General features: G+C 38.8%; 1 protein-coding gene across 3 annotated transcripts in view; it reads left to right on the top strand.

The window, feature by feature from the left end:
- bbs7 (Bardet-Biedl syndrome 7) overlaps positions 1 to 21,551 on the top strand; it is a 59,967-nt gene that overhangs the window by 21,998 nt on the left and 16,418 nt on the right. For all 3 annotated transcript variants that reach the window (XM_043674029.1, XM_043674030.1, XM_043674031.1), the window contains 8 exons: positions 63 to 179; positions 1,498 to 1,628; positions 4,422 to 4,506; positions 7,530 to 7,632; positions 10,032 to 10,224; positions 10,605 to 10,679; positions 13,231 to 13,293; positions 19,208 to 19,347. In XM_043674029.1, the coding sequence (XP_043529964.1) occupies positions 63 to 179; positions 1,498 to 1,628; positions 4,422 to 4,506; positions 7,530 to 7,632; positions 10,032 to 10,224; positions 10,605 to 10,679; positions 13,231 to 13,293; positions 19,208 to 19,347 (907 nt within the window). The remainder of the gene's footprint in view (positions 1 to 62; positions 180 to 1,497; positions 1,629 to 4,421; positions 4,507 to 7,529; positions 7,633 to 10,031; positions 10,225 to 10,604; positions 10,680 to 13,230; positions 13,294 to 19,207; positions 19,348 to 21,551) is intronic.

Genomic DNA, 21,551 nt, shown 5'->3' with positions numbered 1-21,551 from the left:
GATATTGTGATCTAATGTAAGGTCAGTTAATTGCAATTTGTCTAATTATTCAATATGCTTAGGGGACACGGGAGAAGACCTACTGTATGGAACATGTGATGGGAAGTTAGGACTGGTCCAGATCACAAAAAGCTCTCCATTGCATCGCTGGGAAATCTCCAATGAGAAAAGGAGGGGAGGCAAGGACTGCTTTGTATTGTTAAATAACTTTGAGATACTTTATAATTTCTTTTTCCTCTGAGAAATCATTGCTTTTTTGTTCATTTAGTACATCCTGTCACTTGAGTTATAATTAGAGAGTTGGTAAGCTATGTTTAATTTCAATATTGGGCACTTTCATCCATTATTAGGCATGTTTATTTCAAATCACAAAAGGCTCTGTTTTCAGTATTATTTTACCTTAGACTGGAATCCTGTTTTTTAGTTCAAATTATTGTTTGAACTTTATGCCAAAGTTTCAATTGAAATTTCCTTTGGAGTTGTTATCCTGACTTCAGGCTGAAATTTAGATATTATCCGTGCACCATATCTGAAAAACCTGACGCAACATTCAAAGGCATAGATGGTGACCAGTCAGCATGCTTGCCAGTTGATTGAGGATGATTGGTGGGCTCTAAAGGAATTGCAGCTGCCATTGCAAGAAAGGGAGAGAAGAGGTAATCTCTGCAGTTTACAAGCTTTTTAATAAGAAATGTGTGCAGCTCGTAGAGCTCAATCACTACTCCAGCTGTGGCCGAGTAGATATGTTGACATCAAATCGATCCTCAGGTGCTACATCCCAGTCTGCTGTGTTTTTGGCTCTATGCTGTGGGGGCTGACAGATACATTGAAAATTTCCAGCAAGCCTCTTATTAACCTGAACAGGCTTTTAAATTACATAACCAGGCTGTCCAGTACATTGTAGGCAGTTGCCATTGCACTGGGGTGCCAGGGTCGTGGCCCAGAGGTGGGAAAATCCAGCCAGCTAACCCATTATGCCATTTGGTGCATACATATAATCTTTGGTCCATACATTGTAACAACGAAATGTATCCCTGCTCAAAATCAGTATTAAATAAAAATTTGTCGATTTTCCTTCAACAGCTCACTACATAAATGCGTTGCTATAATACTGTGATCTGTAATTTTTAAGGTTTCAGATTAAATCCAGATCACTGATTCCTTATCTTCTGTACATCAGGATGGTGTGGGGGTTGCCATAATTGCCCTTGGTATCTCTGAATGAGAGAGGAAATAATTAGGAGTTGTTCCTGTTTGCTGGTCAATGCTGGCCCAATCTCCGTTTTCTTTGGACAAATTGTCCTTGTTAGGAAAATGAATCCACAGTGTGTAGAATTGAAGGATTATGAGGGGTCTAAAATATAGGTCCAAATTAGAATGGTGCAATACCTGGAATTTAATTTCGGATGAGAATCATACAAACTATTTGGTCAACTAAATAGAATAATAATGAAATAGGTGAGAAAAATAGACTCCTTTTTTTTGCATGGACTGCAGGTGTTCTGTGTGTTGACTACTATGATATTCTGGGAGATGGAGTCAAAGAGCTACTTGTTGGCCGTGATGATGGAATAGTGGAAATCTATGGGTTCAATGACAACAGTGAGCCTGTCCTGCGATTTGAACATGTAAGTTTTCATTCCTTGAGAACTAAAGGAATATTGTAATTCAAATGTAGGTTAATTAACTCAAGCGTAAATATTTGATTTTAGATGTATAGTCTTGTTTTGAAGTGGAATTAAACCCATTGGCATAGACATTTCTTTTATTACGTGGTCTTTCTCACTGTCATTAGTTTGTATTTTTACCCTTTCCTTTTTTCCTTTTTGTCTTTCCCCCTCATTTGGTATTGCATATATATTTTATTTGAAATAAAATTCATTTTTAAAATGTATTTATAACACCTGATTATCATGATATCTTTTAACCAACTAAGACTTTGGGCTTACTGATTTCAAGAATTTGAAAGGGTACTTTGTTTGACATCCATTTCATTACTTAAATGGGATCAGGAAGAGATTTATTTAGAACAGTATATCTGCAATTTAGTTTTTTTTAACACTTCCTAACAAAAAACTAGTGTCATTGCATTTTAATGCAGATATATAAATAAGGGAAGAGCACTCTGCCAGCAAACAAGTGCAAATGTGAAAAGTTAAAAATCTTGGTGTTGTGCACTTTTCTTAAGTGATGGCGTTATATTCTGTTTTTAAAAGCTACACAATCCTATTACTGAAAACTGACAGAATCATAGACTGATTATAGCACAGGAGAGTGATACGTGTCTCAAAGAGCAATTAGTCTCTCAATCCTACTTATCCAATTTTCTTCTCAAGTCATATTTGAACATACTTCCACCTCTCCATTGGACACAGAATTGTAAATTGTAACTGCTTATTTCAAGGAAAAAGGTTTTCCTTTGATTCACCCTCCAGAAGAGTAAAGGTCAGACTCCAACACAAGCAATCTGAGTGCCCTCAGATTGACTGGCTACTTGTGCAGTCCCAAAACTGCCATAAATCAATAGTGGGCACTGCTGCGACGACAAATAGTCTTGAGAGAAACGTCTTGGATGCTGGAGACAGGGATTTTCCAGTGGGTGAGGGACCTTAGGAATAGGGTTGAAATTTGGAGGTATAAAGCTGGGTGGTTAGGGATTGCCCCTGATGTGTGCATGGCACCCACTAAAAGATGTATTTCTCTTACTCCCCCCATCTTTTTGATCATTTAAGGGATTTAAGCATCTCCAGTAAGATCTGCATTTATTACCCATTTCTGATTGTCCTTGAGAAAGTGATGTCAGGTGCCTTCTTTAACTGTTGCATTCCATGTAGTGAAGGTATATCCATTTTACTTTAATGGACTTCATAAACTTTGACTCAGTAAAATTGAAGGAATGGTGATTTATTTCTAAATCAAGATAGTGCTTTGGAACTTGTAGGTGGAAGTGTTCCCATAAGCCAGCAAACTCCTTCTTTTTGGTGGTAGAGATCATTGGTTTGAAAAATACCCTTGAAAGAATCTTGACCAGCTACTGCAATACATCTATAGATAGTGCCACTATGCACTGCTAATGCAGGGAATAGACATTTAAAGTGTGAATGGATGCCAACAGAGGACTGTTTTGGTCTGGATGATATTGAGCTTTTCTGGGTAGTACTGAAGCATCCCGGCAGATGGAGAATTTTTCATCAAAATCCTGACTTCTGCCTTGCAGGTAATGCCCACACTTCTGAGAAGTCAGATGATAAGTTATTTGTCTCTGAAATCCCAGCTTCAGAGTTACTGTTGTCACCAAAGTATTTGGGTGGTTGGTCTAGTTGAGTTTCTGGTCAGTAGTAATTCCAGGATGTTGATGCTCGTATAGTCAATTATGGTAATATCCTTGAGCATCAAGGAAAATTGATTAGATTCTCTTTAATTGCATCTGGTCATTTCTTGACACTTACGTGGCATGAATGTTATTCCCCAGTTATTACCCCAGACCTGAATGTTGTCCTGGATACATGTGGGCACTGGCTGTTTAATAACATTCTCTCAACTCCTCAGAGACTGAAACAATGTGTAATTAACTTCAAATGTCCCAGTTTCTGACTTTAATGGCCTTCCTAACAAGATAATGAAGCAGCTGGAGTTGCTTAGGTGTCAGCCACTACCTGGAGGAACTGCTGCAATGATGCTCGAGGGCAGTGATGATTTGGCCTCAAACAATGACAAACATCTTCCTTTGTGTTAGGTATGATTCCAGCCAGTGGAGAGGTTTCTGCTGAGTTCATTGACTTCAGTTTTACCATGGCTACTTAGAACATAGAACGTAGAACGTTACAGCGCAGTACGGGCCCTTCGGTTCTCATGCTGTGAAATTAATCTGATGCCCATTAATCCTACACCGTTCCATTGTAATCCATATGTATGTCCAGTGGAAAGGCCGCACCTGGAGTATTGCATATAGTGCTGGTCACCGCATTATAGGAAGGATGTGGAAGCTTTGGAAAGAGTTCAGAGGAGATTTACTAGGATGTTGCCTGGTATGGAAGGAAGGTCTTACAAGGAAAGGCTGAGGGAACTGAGGCTGTTTCATTGGAGAGAAGAAGGTTGAGAAGTGACTTAATTGAGATGTATAAGATAATCCGAGGGTTAGATAGGGTGGACAGTGAGAGCGTTTTCCCTCGGATGGTGACGGCTAACACAAGGGGACATAGCTTTAAATTGAGGGATGATAGATTTAGGATAGTTATCAGGGATAGTTTCTTTACTCTGAGTAGTAGGAGTGTGGAACGGCCTGCCTCCATCAGTAAATGGACGGAGGCAACAAGTAAAAAAAGTTTTTTTATCTACTTGGGGAAATAAAGAAGTGTGTCTTAAAATATTTATGGAGCATTTACAGAAGTTATGTTTTTGTGTGCAATTACACATTCTAGACTTTGGCTGAAAGCATCACTTCTATTCAAGGAGGGTGTGTTGGAAAAGAGGGTTATGATGAAGTTTTGACTGCAACATATACAGGTAAGAAAATAGATTTTCCAGTTTTAAATTGGCTATAGTTTAGAGAAACATAACAATCTGTCGAACCTCCTCAATATCTAAATGTATTGGCTAACTGTTACTGAAACACATACAGCCAATCTGTTGGATTAAGTATTTGATCTCAGCTAGTCAACAGTGCAGTTGTTATCATTGTATCTGTACTAGGGAAAGTATTCGCTATGGTTTCACTCATGATTAATGTTTCCAGAAAATATATGTATGTGAATGTTAATTAAAGACAGGATTGTGCTTTGCTATGATACTCCAAGCGTTAAAATAGTCTGCTAATATTCTGGCTAGGTTAATGCTGTCTAGGTCTTGACAACTGAGTTTGATGAAGTTAAAAATCACACAACACCAGGTTATAGTCCAACAGGTTTAATTGGAAGCACACTAGCTTTCGGAGCGACGCTCCTTCATCAGGTGATTGTGGAGGGCTCGATCGTAACACAGAATTTATAGCAAAAAATTTCAGTGTGATGTAACTGAAATTATACATTGAAAATTTGATTGTCTGATAAGCCTTTCATCTGTTAGAGTACAGTGATAGTTTCACTTCTTTGATGAAGGTTTGAGTTTGATGAAGGTCTTTTGCCCGAAACTTCGATCTTCCTGCTCCTCAGATGCTGGCTGACCTGCTGTGCTTTTCCAGCACCACTCTAATCTTGACAACTGAGTTTGTGTCAGCTTAGTTAGTTCTAAATGGTAAGGACTGTGGCAACAATTGTGATTAAACATGCAACTTCACTTACAACTTAATTAGAGCATTAGAACACACTAATGTCTTGTCTTGTTCTGCACAAACATTAATTTCAAAATATTGTGTTTTATTCTATTACTTAAAAATGACAATATTTATATGGCATCTTTACTGCAGTTAAACATATCAAGGTGCTTCACAGGATTGTGATCAGACAGAAATTAATACTGAGCCAAAGGTGGAGAGGTGGCTAAATTTAAGTATGACTATTTCAATTGATCAAAGGTCTAGGTTTTAATGGAAAGAGAGGTGAGGAGGAGAAAAGGAAGAGTGAAAAGGAATTCCAGACCTTAAGGTCTAGATTACTCAAAATACTATTGTCAATGTTAGGGTAAAGCTTAATGGCCAGATATGAGGAGGCAGAGCTGTTAAAGGTATTCAAAACTAGGGAAGACTAAAGATATAAGGAGGATGGAGACCAGTGAAAGCTTTATTAGAAATATTAGAATGAAAACCTTGCAATTAAACTTAATGGGCGATGAGCCAGTGTTGGTCACTGAATACAGTGGTGAATAGAATTAAAATTATCCTTATTGTAACACACATTCAAGTAAGAAGTTGACAAGTTACCACTCATGGTGCCATCTTAGGCACCAAGGTACTAAAGTACAGATTCTGAAGTACAAATGCTTAGGGAAAAAATTAATTAGAAAAATAAAGAAATAAAACGATCAGAATAACAGACCTTCTAACCCAGTCCATGCCAGCACCTAACCTATAGTCCGTGCTAGGCCTTGTCTCCAGGCCACGCCAGGCTTCATCTCTTGAGGCTGCCAGACTGTTCTGGAATCATCTCGAGGCCGGAAGTCCATGCTGGGCCAAGAGGTTGCCACACTGGACCAAGACTGCCATGGTGTTTGGAATTAGGTGTGAGTTACGATATGGACAATCTGAGACAGTGCCTAGGGAGGTATTGAACTGTTGGCTAGGAAATGGCGTAGGTAGTGTTCAGTGTTTCCACTGTTGATGAAATGTAGGAAATGTTGGCTCAGGCAGAACAAGTCTGACAACATAAAGATGGAGGACAAGTTTAAGGAGATGGAGATGAAGAGCAGGCAGTTGTCATTCTGCATTTGAAATCTAATGTGTTGTTTTTGAATGATATTGTCAAGAGGCAGTGTATAGATGATAAATATACGTAGATGAACGATAAGTCTTTGGGAACCTCCAAAAGTTTTACTCCAGGGTTTGAAGAGAGGATGTTCTGTGATTACAGCTGAATTGGAAAGACTGAGACCCAAGAACAGTATTTCAAAGACCACTCTAAGATGTGAAAAAGGATGGTGTGATCTGCGTTGTCACATACTTAGACAGGTTGACAATTGGGAATGGATAGTACAACACAGTCAGAGCATGTAACTTTTGACTTTGGCTAGCATTGCAGGCAAAAATATGTTTGGAGGTGTTAAAATATGGATTGCAGGAAGTTAGCCATAAATCTGGGAGATGACCAAATGTTTAATACTTTGGAGAGAAAAAGGAGGATTGATATGGAGTACTTTTGAGGAAAAGATGACTGTAGCAAATTCAGGAGGTTGAAAATGTCTCTGGTAACTGTGAGCACCAGATCTAGTGTCCAATTGGTGGATGGGAATAGAAGTTGAATGGTCAGCAGTTTAGTGAGAATAGAGCTGAGAGTTGGCGATGGATCTCAGCAACAAAATGGCCATGGAGAAAGCATGAATGCATAAACAAGAAAAATATCTTGGTTCATGCTGGTTCATCATAGGAGAAGCTTGATGGGCACAGGGAAGGGAAAGACACAGTCGAAACAACTGAATGAATTCCTAATTTGCATGTGCGTCTGTGTTCCATTTAAAACTTGTCACAATCCATCCTGAAGGAATGCACGATATCACATTCATAAAGCGTTATTAAAAGTTTTGTGTTTTTCGTGTCTTTTTTCAATCAAATGAAAGGGTAAAAATAACCAAAATAAAAGACCTACCCAACACACTTGTATACATTGTCTGCTGATGTTTGTTCTGTTTTTAAGATAAATATAGTGGAATTCAGTATGTAGTTTCAGGTTTACAAAAAAATTGTTTTTATAATTTCAGTTGAAACCTAGAATTCTTAACATTCAGTGGCTGATATCATTTTTGATAAATTTAAGTTTTAAATTTTATTTTCAGTATCATGCTTGCAGAGTGATTGTATGCATTTATATTATGAATGGTGTTTTAAGAATAACTGATGGTTTTTATGCTAATATTTGCTTTTCATATGTTTTGGTTTTTAGGCTGGGTGATGGGTCTAACAACTGAGCCAGTTCAGAGAGAGGTGGGGCCTTCTGATGATCTGAAGCTAAACCAAGAGATGCAGAATAAAGTCATGAATATCAGGTCTGAAATATTAGTGTAGTATTTAGAGGTCCTGTTCTTTGTTGCTAGAAGGTTCACTACTCCAGTTGCTGGGACCTGTCAACCTGGTCCTTGAACATTAAAAAAAAATCTAAACTTTTTTTTGCAAACACCACAACATAAAGATACCATCTCCTTCCTGCAGCTTTAACAGTGGCCTCACTATTAATGGTGCTGCTGAACACTTGGCCTTTTGATTGAGCAGGCAGCCTTTAGAAACAGGATACCAGCCTCAATTGGACACTCGATCAGGAGGTAGCCTCTTAATCGACTGTTGGCAAAATCCTATCCGGGATTCTATTATCTATCAGTGGGCTCAGGACCTGCTTTCAGTCATGACAATGGGACCTCAGACTTTGTTACAATATTCTGGCTATTAAATCTATTTATTCCTCTACAGATTCTGCCTGACTTGCGGAGTATTTCCAGCATTTTCATGGGATGTGGAGGTTGCTAGCTGGACTAGCATTCATTGCTAGTCCAGCCAGTAACTACTATGGCTGGTTGCCCTTGAAAAAGTGGCAGTGAAATATTTTCTTGAACTATGACAGTGCATTTGGTGGAGGTATACACACAATGCTTTTAAGGTGGGAGTTTCAGGATGTTGAGCCAGTGATACTAAAGGAATGGTGATATACTTCTAAATCTGGATGATGATTGAGTTGGAGGGGAACTACTATAATGGGGCTTTAAGTTGTAAACCAGCATTGGTTGAATCCTGGTTTCTATAACAGTGGTCTTTCATGATTGAAATTGAACTTGAATTTGGGAAACTAGGCAGGTTATTGTAAAACTGCAGTACAGAATCATGGTTATCCATCCTTTGTAGAACTGGAGATATCAGTGTGGTGTTGCAGATTTCTACCGCCTCCAGTGAAGCACATATAAACATAAATTAGATTAGATTAGATTTAGATTACTTTACAGTGTGGAAACAGGCCCTTCGGCCCAAAAGTCCACACCGACCCGCAGAAGCGCAAACCACCCATACCCCTACATTTACCCCTTACCTAACACTACGGACAATTTAGCATGGCCAATTCACCTGACCTGCACATCTTTGGACTGTGGGAGGAAACCGGAGCACCTGGAGGAAACCCACTCAGACAAGGGGAGAATGTGCAAACTCCACACAGACAGTCGCCTGAGGCGGGAATTGAACCCGGGTCTTTGGCGCTGTGAGGCAGCAGTGCTAACCACTGTGCCACCGTGCCGCCCATAAACCATTGGCTCTTCGGTCTATTCTATTTATGCTAATACTTTAGAGAGTCATAGAATGGAAACAGAACCGTCAGTCCAGTCATGTTCCCAAACTAAACTAGTCCCACCTGCTTGCCTTTGTCATATCCCTTCAAACTTTTCCTATTCATGAACTTATCCAAATGTCTTTTAACCTGCATCTACCACTTTCTCTTGCAATTCATTCTACATGCAAACCACTGTGTTTTAAAAAAATGCCTCGGTGTTCTCTTTAAATCTTTGTCCTCTCACTTAAAAATATGCCCCCTTTACTATAATCCAGATTAAATCCCATAGACCTCAGTTAGAAATATTTATCCAGTTTTCCCCTAGTACAGATTGATTCTGCATTGTATGATTTTAAAATGTAAAGTTGTCTTTGCCACATGGAATTTAGTGTCTCAGGCAATGTATTTTCAAAAAGAAAGTTGGCATGAGTTTTGTTAACTAATTTCACTTGGTTTATAATTATTTTAAATTGAGAGCCCTGTTGTGGTCTGTCTTTGTTTATTTCCACTTTCAAATGATGTTCATCATTGAATGTTGTGAGAGCTATCCTTGTCTATTTATTGTAGTATATAGACAACAAACATTGGTGTCACTGAATTGTTTAGAATGTTCCAGTAGGACAGCTGTCCTCTTTTATTAATACGCCATGAGTTGATTCACAAGTTCTTTAGAAACCTTTTACAGCTTTTAGGAAAGATGAAAAATTAGGATTTTTATTTGTATACTTGTCTTATCATTCAATGGGAATTTTCTGACTTTATTTTATCATTTTGGTATTCTAAATCACCGAATAAGCTTTTGAAGTTCTTTTGGTTATTCGTCCAACAGGTTAGGGTTGCTTCAAATTTTAAACGATTCTCTGTCTAGTAACATTTGTTCTTTCTTATCTTCTCAACTATTTTGTTATGGATGATTTCACATCTCAAGCTGGCATTTGTTTGATTTTTATGCCAATGTTTACTCAACTATGACTAACTTTTAGAGATAGACGGAAGCTAGTAAACTATGGCATTTGTAACTCCTGATAGGTGACAGAATTTGTTGTAACTTTCAGTAAAAGTATTAATTATTCCTCACCCACTTCTTTGAGGTGTTGTATACAGCTGACCATATAGCACCTATTTCTCCATTAGGATAGAATTGGAGCAGTTACAAATGAAGGTACTTCAAGAGCGCGAGAAGTACCAGCAGTCAGCACAATCGAGTGGTGCAGTTTCAGCAGTGCCTATATTTAGTGTAAATGACAAGTTTACTCTGAATCGTGATGATGCAAGCTACAGTCTCACCATGGAGGTGCAGACAGCTATTGACAATGTGCTACTACAGGTAAAAGAAACTGTATAAATGTTTAAGATTGTCACCCTGTTATAGATAAAAATTTGAGACATTTTGCTTTATTTATTTATGCTTGTGCTTATTCCATTGTTCCGTGCATTTCCAATGGCAATGACGCAACCATAGTCAATAAGTGTGGTTTGAGTTGAAGCAAAAGCTTTGTGGAATAATTATTCTTTTGATGCATTCTTTGTGGCAATGCCTCAACCAATCAGCACCCTATTCTCATGTAGATTTAGCATTCTTACAGTTCTGTCCCAATAAGTTCAAGATTAAAAAGCTTCAACTTCTCTTTCAGCAGTAAAATTTGATTTTGATGTTTAGGCAGTGAACCTGATAATTTTGACCTCCTTGCTTATGTCTGTGCACAGAGTGATGTCCCAATAGATCTATTGGATGTGGACAAAAATTCAGCAGTGGTTAGCTTCAGTGGATGTGATGCAGAGGTAAGACGTAAATATAAGTTATTGCCAAGTTACTTCATTCTAAAAAAAGTTAATAAATTCAAACACTTACAGTTTGTTTTCTTATTTGCTGTAAATGCAGATATTGGGTTCTTATGACCTGACACACATTTCACTCTGAAAAATGAGACTTTATCCAAGTGGTAATTTTTACACATTGGTCACAAATCCAAATTCTGATCCCGCTTTGAATTTAGCTCAGTGCATAGCAATATGTGGCTAGTAATGTTTTATTGTAACTTGTTGACTGATCATACTCTGCATTCGAGAATGATGTTGCTATTGCAGAGGATGATGTTTATCTCTGTTAAGTGACATTTTGGACTGAAGTTTCATCATCCATCAGAACAGTCGCTGATATCACACACCTAATTTTAAAAAATTAGCTCATTTACCTGGAAGTTTGTTCTTTCTGAGTTGAGTATAGGTTGGAGTCAGGCTGTAGGTTCCCAAGGCTAGTTTTGAGGTGGCAGATGCTCAGGCAAGCAGCTTGGAAGTCCTGCATCCATTATTGAGATATGGTTGTTAAGCCTTCCAGACCTTAACCCTCACCCACCTCTATGTTCTGTCAAACTCCCATGCCCCTCACTGTTTTGGTATAGAACACTTTATTTATGAAGTAACAGTGCTAAATTTAAAAAAAAAAAGAGCATTTCAATCAGATTTTCAAAGCACCTTTTTGGAAAAACACTTCAAAGAAAGAGAAGTATATTACAAGCTCAAAGAACTGTCCGTTTAAACAAAGCTAGCTGTCCCCTTTGCAGCCATGCTAACATTCTGCAGTTTGGAGTGAGTCTTGGTGTTCAGTCAGGCATTCATCATAAGGCCATCTGGTAGAATAGGTGTCTGTCCACTTGTTAGCCTGCTTGTGATGAATGCTGGTGGACCTTCCAGATCCACTAATGGATTCAATGGAACAAGATAAAAAGGATGCATCTAAAAGTTCATCGGGTAAATGGAGCGATCCATACAACTGGTTACTGGGAAGCTTTTGGTCAAATTAGGGTTAACAATAGTGAGAAAAACTTAAGGAATATACAAAGGTTATTAAGTAGGTAAAAGGGGAGTTTGGCAGGATAGGAAATAAAGACCAATACATAATAGAGGAGGAAATAGTAAGAGTTTTTAAAGGCACATATTAGAATAGTTAGAGTGGGCCGGACAGCTCTGGATTTAAGGAGGAGATCTAATGCAATATAAAGATATGGTGACAATATTGGCACCCAGTATGTATGAGGAATCAGAAAATTACTTTAATCCTGGCAATGTTTCTGGATCACAACCCAGACTTGGGCATTATCTGAATATGCATAATTTTTTCAGTGTGCTTGTCTCATGTTCTTTTGGATTCAAGATGAAGAAATGTCATGTCTTTGTCCCTCAGTCCTGCTGCCAGTTGTACTGCTGTCTGAATTGCTGGCTTTAAAAAAAATCAATCCAGTGAATTTAGTTCCTAGACTAATTTTTAACATTACTGCCACTGTTCTATCAGAAAGGACCTAAACTTTCAGCCCTGTTAACTAAATATTTAGCAACAGTTTTCACAAAGTGACAAATGTAGGTTTACCACGGGAGGAATGTATGGTTATGAAGATAAAACTTCAGATTCTTGTAGTATTTCTTCTGTAAAAGACCTCAACATATCTCTGAAAAAAGACTATTATTCTAGAAGATGTGTAAGTAACAAGAGCCATTTGAGTATCCGTGAGTGAGAATAAAGGTTTGTAGACATTACTTTTCATGGATGGTTGTTGAGATGTGAGCTGCTGCAACAGAAGGTCTTGAGGCAGAAAGCATGATGTCTTCTCAGGTGAAAAATGACATTTGAAGCAGAAGTAACTTGCTGGTCTGTGGGTAAAGAGTGGGGAAGTAAGAACAGTTTAGTTGATTGTAGTATGGAGTTAACATCCAGAAAAAATGGATCGAATAGCTTCTGCTTATGCTATAAAATTCTAAGGTAAGAAACACTCACCAGAGTCATTTCCTTAATATGACGTCTGAAAGATTATTGAAGTTGATTCGATGAAGAAATGAAAAAATTCTGATGTTTGAACACCACAAATATTTGTTCAAGCATTATTGTTCATTCCTTTATATTTGAAAATATGTATATGAAAACATGTTAAATATCAGACTGTTTATTTCTAAATGGTGTCAGTTGCCATCCACTCCCAGATATCAGGCAGGTGCCCTTTATTCAGCAGCCAGAAAATTTGAAAGAATTCTGAGGCAGAGCTGCCCCCTTAACTACAAAGAGGAGTTGCAGTGTCCGCTTGTATGTCACTCAAACTTTGTAATGTATAAATTACTGGGCCTTCCATTCCTTAGCAGTGAGTCTTTGTGCATCAGCACTCAGTTATTGTAACATTCCCATTTTCCACAACTTCTTTATTATGTCTATTGACTGATCCTGGAAGTTGACTTCCATTTGTTTAAAAGTATAACTGTGCTATTTAAATGGCACAATTGTCATTTTTTATATGTGTGTGTGTTTCTGTAACCTTCATAAGTTCTTCTGTTTTTTTCTTAATAGAATGGTAACTTTCTTCTGGCTACTTATCGATGTCAAGCAAATACTACTAGGTTGGAACTAAAGGTACTATAAATGGGTAAATACAATTCTTGTTGACAAAACTGCTGTATATTTCCTGCATTTTGATTTTGTTCCTACTTCCAGCATCAATAATGCTATACTCAGGAAACACCACTTTGTTCCTGGCCGCCTGAATTTATTTTGCTAATCCGTTTGACTCTTTCATTCTTATTCCATAAGCCTGACAGATATGATCTTTGTATATCATCCAGCATTTTCCACTTTATTGAAGTGTTTTCTAAATAATTTCCAAATTATTGATTCATTGCTGGTTTCTACTATAGTGCTTGCAATAATTCCTTTTACTTGTTTAGTTAATTGATGTCATTCAGAGCTCTGCAATCTGACTCCAGCAGGCCCCTTTTCCTGCTCATACCTGTACTTGCTGAACTATATTGACTCCTGGTCAAGTCACATAATTAAAAAAATCTTATTGTTGATATCAAATCTTCTCCAGCCCATAACCCTCTGAGATACCTGTGCTTCTCTAATTCTGACCTCTTTAATTGCTCTACGATTGGCGACTGTGCTTTCAATTGCCTAGACCTCAAGCTCTGGAATATTCTTGGCATACCTCTCCACCTCTTTGCAATGCTTTCTAACTTTGAGCTTCCTTTGAAATATACCTCTGACTATGCTTGTGGTTATTGGTGTAATAAACCCTTTGTGGCTTCATGTTGTACTTTGCTTTGATGCTGCTCTGTAACACCATGGGAAATTATTACATTCAGGTGTTATATTGATAGAAGTTGTTTTGGTGAATCCTCCAGAGGAATTGTCTCACACAGTGGCAGTACAAGGTACACATCCTAAATAGGTTATAAAATTTGGAAAGTAAGAAGGGGCAGCACGGTGGCTCAGTGGTTAGCATTGCTGCCTCACAGCACCAGGGTCCCGGGTTCGATTTCAGCCTCAGACTGTCTGCGTGGAGTTTGCACATTCTCCCCGTGTCTGCGTGGGTTTCCTCTGGGTACTCCGGTTTCCTCCCACAATCCAAAGATGTGCAGGTTTGGTGAATTGGCCGTGCAAAATTGCCCATAGTGCTAGGTGCATCAGCCAGAGATCTGGGTGGGTTACTCTTCAGAGGGTAGTTGTGGATTGGTTGGGCTGAAGGGCCTGTTTCCGTACTGTAGGGAATCTAATCTTAAAAAAAAACAATAATTAGAGGCAGGGTACACCATTCAGCGAACCAAGGCCACTATGCTATCATGCTTAATTGTGGCCACAACTCCATTTTTCCTGTCATTTATACCGCTTCCCATGCCCACCTCCCAATAATACTTAACTATCATCAATCAAAGAAAATCTATCTAACTCTGCCTTGAATAAATTCTGCCCCTGCTGTTCTCTGAGGATGAGAATTCTATAGATCCGACTGCCCCACCCTAAAACAAATCCTCATCTTTGGCTTTAAAAATTCAATTTTGAAATCGAGGCCCCTGCTTATCGAGACCAGAGAAGAGGACACATCCTCTCAACATCCATTGTGTCAAATAGCTGTAGGCCCTGTTGAGTAAACCCTCTCTGACTGAGTTTCTAATGTAGCTATAACCTTTCTTAATTAAGGAGACCAAAACTGTACACCATTCTCCAGGTGTGATCTTACGGAAGCCCTGTATAGCTGTAACAATAGTTCCCTACTTTTATTCTCATGTCCCCCCTTACAATAAATGGCAACATTCCATTGCATTTCTGATTATATGATCTGATTACTATTGTTTTGTGATTTGTGCACCAGGACACCCAGATCCCTCTACGCTGTAGAGTTCTGTAGTGTTTCTTAATTCAAGTAATATAGTTGTTTTTATTCTTTCTGTCAAATGGATAAGTGAACATTTTCCCATATAATCCTCCTTCTGTCAGTTTGTTTTTCCACTCACGTAGCTGGTTTAAATACCTTTCCAGACTCTGTGCCTTCTTGACCATTTACTTTCCTACTTTGCGCCATCAGCAATTTGGAAATTTGATCAGAGTGGCACAGTATTATGCCTCCAATAATGGCTCATGTAGTCTTCAATAATAAGTCTTTAATGTTTTTGCCCATTGTCATTGTCAATTTTTACTTATCCATGGAATTTGAGTGTCACTGGCTACGCCAGCACAGATTTTCTATCCCAAATTGTCTTTTGAGAAGGTGGTGGTGAGCTCCTGTAGAAGGAAATTTGAAACTAAAAAGTAGATATTTCCTTTTTGTACTCCTACATATTTGGCAATATGGCTCAGATGACTTGATCCCATGCAATGACTTAAAGCAAGCAAAACATGTGATTCCGAGCTAAACAAAAGGTTCGTTCCCAATGCAACTAGTGCCCTAAACATGCATGCTTAAGCCTTATAAGTGCTTTTTGGTATCAAAAATATAGTGATATTACTGAGTCAAATTATATAACTGTATATAGTTAACTAATTAAGCCAGGAGTGAGAAATCTGTTAATGGTCAAACAACAGTGATCAACAGATTGTGTTTAAAAATAATTTCATTTGATATAGCACCAATTTATGTGGTAAGAACTACAAAAAGGAAATATGAAAATAAACTTGAAAGGGTGTTTGAATCACACAAACAACTGGACAATTCAGAAAAAAGAGCTCCGGAACAATGAGGATCCATTGAAACTGGCGCTAATGACATTGAAATCAAGGAAATTATGAAAATGTTGACTTTTTCCATCAGTATTAACAGTTGGGGCAGTACTTTTCAGATAAGCCAAGGAAACTAATACAGAATTGAGAACAGGAATTCGCCAAAGTAAACATAAAAAACAACAATTAAAACAAGGCACAAATAATGACCAATCACCTGGATTGAATTTCCGTTTCCAAATTTTAATGTAATTAGGGGGGAATCACACTGCATAGGACCCAAATATAATACTTTAGATTCTCTAGGTTTGGTATCCCTCCTTTTAAGATTGGAAAATTAAGTACACTATTCTATGATTTAACAAGAATGAGAGGAGGAAACCATCAATTTTTTTTGCCCAGTTAGTCTAATTTGTTCTTATTGGGAAATTATTAGATTCTAAGCACAATAGAGGTTGACTGAGCATCTTGAAAAATTTTCACCTGATCAGAAATACCTGTATGATTATACTTTGTTGAGCTTTTGATGCAGTGAACTCAGGTAGTGAGTAAGAGAATGTCTTTAAATGTCATTTATGTGGATGTACAAAAGACATTTAATAAAGTCCCTTCTAACAGCCTGTTAGCTACAGGTGAAGCTCATGGAATTGAAGGGTGAGTGTTGTCCCAGTTAGGAGATTACGCAGCAGGAGACAGTGGACATACACTCTAATTGGCCGGATCCATGATGTGATCCTGATGAAGGGTTTATGCCCGAAACGTTGACTGTCCTGCTCCTCAGATGCTGCCTGACCTGCTGTGCTTTTCCAGCACCACACTCTCGACTCTGATCTCCAGCATCTGCAGTCCTCACTTTCTGCTAGGATCCATGATGTGCCAGATATGATTTGTGTCGATAGCGCAACTAAATTTGACAGTGGCATAAAATATAGGTGGTGGTATAAACAGTGAAGATAGAAACATAAAATTACGAATACTTATAGATTAAATGAACTGTGGTAAATGAGTTTCATTGAAGACAATTATGAGGTCATCCACTAAAAAGGATGGATAGATACTTTTCTAGAAATAGTAGAGATCACAAGGGACTTCAGGATTCATTAATAGATCAATAAATATCATGAACAAATACAGGAAGTTATCAAAAGGTGATTTGAGTACTGGTCTTTTTCTGGAGAAATCAAGACTACAAGGGAGTAGAAGTCATGCTTCAGCTATTCCTCATTTGGGGAACTGAGATTAATACTGGTTACAATACCCTCAGGGATGTATTAGCATTGCAAAATGCAGTGTGGATTTTTTAGTTTTATGTCTAGTTCCAGAAGGGTTACTTTCATGGGGGATATTATACAATCTAAGGTTGATTCCCTGAAATTCAGAAGATCTTATTGAAGTTTATAAGACATTCAGGGGACAGATAGGAATTTTTTTCCTGTTGGCTGAGAAGTTTAGGACTGGGACATGGTGGTATAGGGGGAAGGGAGAATTGGTGGAAATTACCTAAAAATTAGAGCTAGAACTTAGAAGCTTGAAATTGGGACAGTTCTGTTCTTAGAATCCCTACAGTACGGAAAGAGGGCGTTTGACCCATCAAATCTGCACTGACCCTCCAAGGAGCATCCCACCCAGATGCATCACCCTCCCATCCTAACCCCATAAACCTGCATTTATCATGGCTAACAGACCTAACCTGCACATCTCTGGACACTATGGGGAAATTTAGCAAGACCAGTCCACCTAACCTGCACATCTTTGGACACTGGGAGAAAACTGGAGCACCAAGAGGAAACCCATGCAGACATGGGGAGAATGTACAAACTTCACACAGTCATCCAAGGCTGGAATCAAACCCAAGTCCCTGTTGCTGTGAGACAGCAGTGCTGACCACTATGTGGGCGTTACAAATTTGAAACTGTTCCACAGTTGTAAAGTTTTGCTGGATCAGCTGGTTAATAGATCTCAGATTTATAATTAACAAAGGAATATGAACAAAAAGATCTTTGAAGTTGGTTGCAATCAAATTCAATCCATGCAGTGGCTCTTCCCAAAGTTTCTATCTATAGTCCCTTTCTAGCTCGTCACAACAAACTTTAAAAATGTTTTGTGGTTCTGTTCGCCAAGCTGGGAATTTGTGTTGCAGACGTTTCGTCCGTGTGGCTACTAAGGATAGCTGGTCGTGTCGTTTCGTGGCTAGTTGGTGTTCATGGATGCGGATCGTTAGCTGCCTTCCTGTTTGTCCTGCGTAGTGTTTTGTGCAGTCCTTGCATGGGATTTTGTACACTACACTGGTTTTGCTCATGCTGAGTATTGGGTCCTTCGTTCTGGTGAGTTGTTGTCTGAGATTGGCTGTTGTCTGATTCAAACCACTATAAATGCCAGAGGAAAGATCACAGAAGCGCTTCACAGGAGGCTCCCAAGCACTGAGGATGTCACCTAGACAGGGGACGAAACGTCTGCAACACAAATTCCCAGCTCGGCAAACAGAACCACAACAACGAGCACATGAGCTACAAATCTTCTCACAAACTTTGAAAACTTTAAAAATACTGGTTGTGAGAATGTCTAGGTTGGATCTGTACCTTTGCAACCTACAAGGCCAATATATCTACAAACTTTGTTTGTAGATTTTTCAGACTTTAATTTTTACATTTATGCCATTTTTGTGTAAATACTTAGTTTCAGATGAGATATTAATTATTTTTGTCTCATGGACATACATGATACTAAGACACTTCTCAAAGATTGCAGCTGTCATTTTGCTGTTCTAGCAAAGTATTTGTTTTAACAGCATTGTTATAACATTATTTGGTCATTGTGGAATTGCTGTTTCTGCTAATTGGCTTCTGCTTAAACAACATTATAAAAGTATATCATTGTTTATAAAGTGCTTTAAAACATTCTGAAATGGTGAAAGGTACTTTATAAAGCAAGTCCTCCTTCTTGCACAAGCCTCAATCTCCTTTAATGGGAATGAAAAACTCTAAATGGATGGCAGTCTTTCTTGGAATATTGAATTAGATTTGTACCATGTTTAAGGTTCAGGTAACCAATTTCAGATTTTGATTAAGTGAAAGGAAATTGAGAAAATATAATTTTATACCAGAATATTTATTTTTCTGGAAGTACCACTGAATTATTTAAGATGAGACACTTGGAAACACATTTCTACTGAAGGTTACACAATTGGATTTTGTTTCTTCTCCACATTCTTAAAAATTATTGGAGACTTTCGCATCAATCTGTAGTAAGGTTCACCATGTAGTAGTAGTTTTAACTTTGGTTTTAAAGACATTGTGTGCCTTTCCAGAACGTTAATTTTCTGTTCTTTCTATAGATTCGTTCCATAGAAGGACAACATGGAACACTACAAGCCTATATTACCCCACGTCTCCAACCTAAAACCTGCCAGGTCCATCAGTATCAGATTAAACCACTCTCACTTCATCAGAGGACACATGCTATTGATCATAACAGGTTGGTTAATGAAAGCAAAATGCTGTGGGTGCTAGAAATCTGAAATAAAAATAAGTGCTGGAGAAACTCAGCTGGTCTGGCAGCATCTGGAGAGAAAATAAGTTAACAATTCATCCAGAATGACTTGAGCGTGAGCAACATTTCAGCTTTTATGGTAGATAAATTATCTCTGAGTCAACATCATAACATGGATTCTGATTAAGTTTTTGAAATAATTGTTGAAATTGGGTTTCCAGTGTACTTGGAGATACAGTATTTTAATGTAATGTATTTTAATGTAACAGACAGGCAGTATGCCTCAAGGATATATTGGCCTTTGTAGATTGCATAGACTTGGGTTGTATTCCCTTAAATATTGAAGATTGAGGGTGATCTATTTGATGTGTTTAACATGACTAAATAAATCATAAGTTAGATAAACTGTTTCCTCTAGTGAAGAGGCATTAAACTGTTCAGAGATGATGTCAGAAGTACTTCTTCACAAGTTAAGGTAACCAGTCCTGAAGAAAGGTTAATACCCGAAACATTGACTTCTCCACCTCCTGATGCTGCCAGGCTTGCTGTGTTCTTCCAGGTTCCTGTTTGTGTACAGTATAAATCTGTAAATTTTTATCTGCACCTCACCTTCACCTTCAAACGATCTTAAGGCTAGAAGAATATAAAATTTCAAAAGATAAAATTTAATGGATTTTGTTTGGCAAGGATATTGAGAATAATGAAGCAAGGTGGATAAGTGGAGTTAGGATATGGATGAGCAATGATATTATAACGATTTATTCTTTCACTGGATGTGATGTCATTTGCCAACATTTGTTGTCAGTTCCTAAATGCCCTTAAACTGAATGGCTTGCTGGGCCATTTCAGAGGGAGTTAAAAGTTAAGCCAGTTAGCTGTAAATCTAGAGTCAGGTATAAACCAGACTGGGTAATGATGGTAGATTTCCTTCCTGAAAGCGTGTTATTGAACCAAATGAATTTTTAAGACATTGAGAGTAATTTTGCCATGAAACTGAGATTAACGTTATGTTCCAGATTTATTAATTGAATTTAAATTCCACCCCCTGCTCTGATTTGAGCCAGTGTCTCCAGAGCATTTAGAATCATGGAGTGACAGAAAAAGGCCATTCGGCCCATCGTGCTCACATTGATTTTTTAAAAAGCCAAACAGTTCTAATCTCATTTTCCAGCAGTTTGCCATAGCTTTGTATAGGCAAAAGTGAGGACTAAAATGCTGGAGACTAGAGTCGAGAGCGTGGAGCTGGAAATACACAGCAGGTCAGGCAGCATCCAAGGAGCAGGAAAATCAACATTTCGGGCAAAATCAGGATTCCTGATGAAGGGCTTTTGCCCGAAATGTCGATTTTCCTGTTCCTTGGATGCTGCCTGATCTGCTATGCTTTTGCAGCACCACACAAGCGATCTCCCACCCACAGCTTCGAACCTCATAGTCTGGGGACCCCGCACTGCCCAGTTCTACCTCCTTCCCCAGATCCACAAGCCTGATCACGCTGGCCGACCCATTGTCGCAGCATGCTCCTGCCCCACTGAACTCATCTCTGCTTACCTCGACATTGTCCTATTTCCCCCCTACTCCAGGAACTCCCCACATACGTTCGAGACATCACCCACGCCCTCCACCTCCTCCAAGACTTCCGTTTTCCCGGCCCCCAACGTCTCATCTTCACCATGGATATCCAATATCTCTACATCTCCATCCGCCATGACCAGGGCCTCCAAGCCCTCCATTTCTTCCTCTCCCGATGTCCCCAACAGTACCCTTCCACCGACGCGCTCATTCGTTTGGCCGAACTGGTCCCCACCCTTAACAATTTCTCCTTCGAATCCTCCCACTTCCTCCAGACCAAAGGGGTAGCCATGGGCACCTGTATGGGCTCCAGCAATGCCTGTCTCTTTGTTGGCTACGTAGAACAGTTGATCTTCCGTAATTACACCGGCACAACTTCCCACCTCTTCCTCCGCTACATTGACTGCATTGGTGCCATCTTGTGCTCTCGCAAGGAGGTTGAGCAATTCATCAACTTCACCAACACATTCCACCCTGACCTTAAATTTACCTGGACCATCTCTGACACCTCCCTCTCCTTCCTAGACTGCTCCATCTCCATTAATGACGACCGACTTGATACCGACATTTTTTACAAAGCCACCAATTCCCACAGCTACCTGGATTACACCTCTTCCCAC

The sequence above is a fragment of the Chiloscyllium plagiosum genome, chromosome 32, assembly GCF_004010195.1.
Source record: "Chiloscyllium plagiosum isolate BGI_BamShark_2017 chromosome 32, ASM401019v2, whole genome shotgun sequence".
NCBI classification, from domain to species: Eukaryota; Metazoa; Chordata; class Chondrichthyes; order Orectolobiformes; family Hemiscylliidae; genus Chiloscyllium; species Chiloscyllium plagiosum.
Note: the sequence above shows the minus strand (reverse complement) of the source record. Positions and strands in the feature narration are given on the sequence as shown.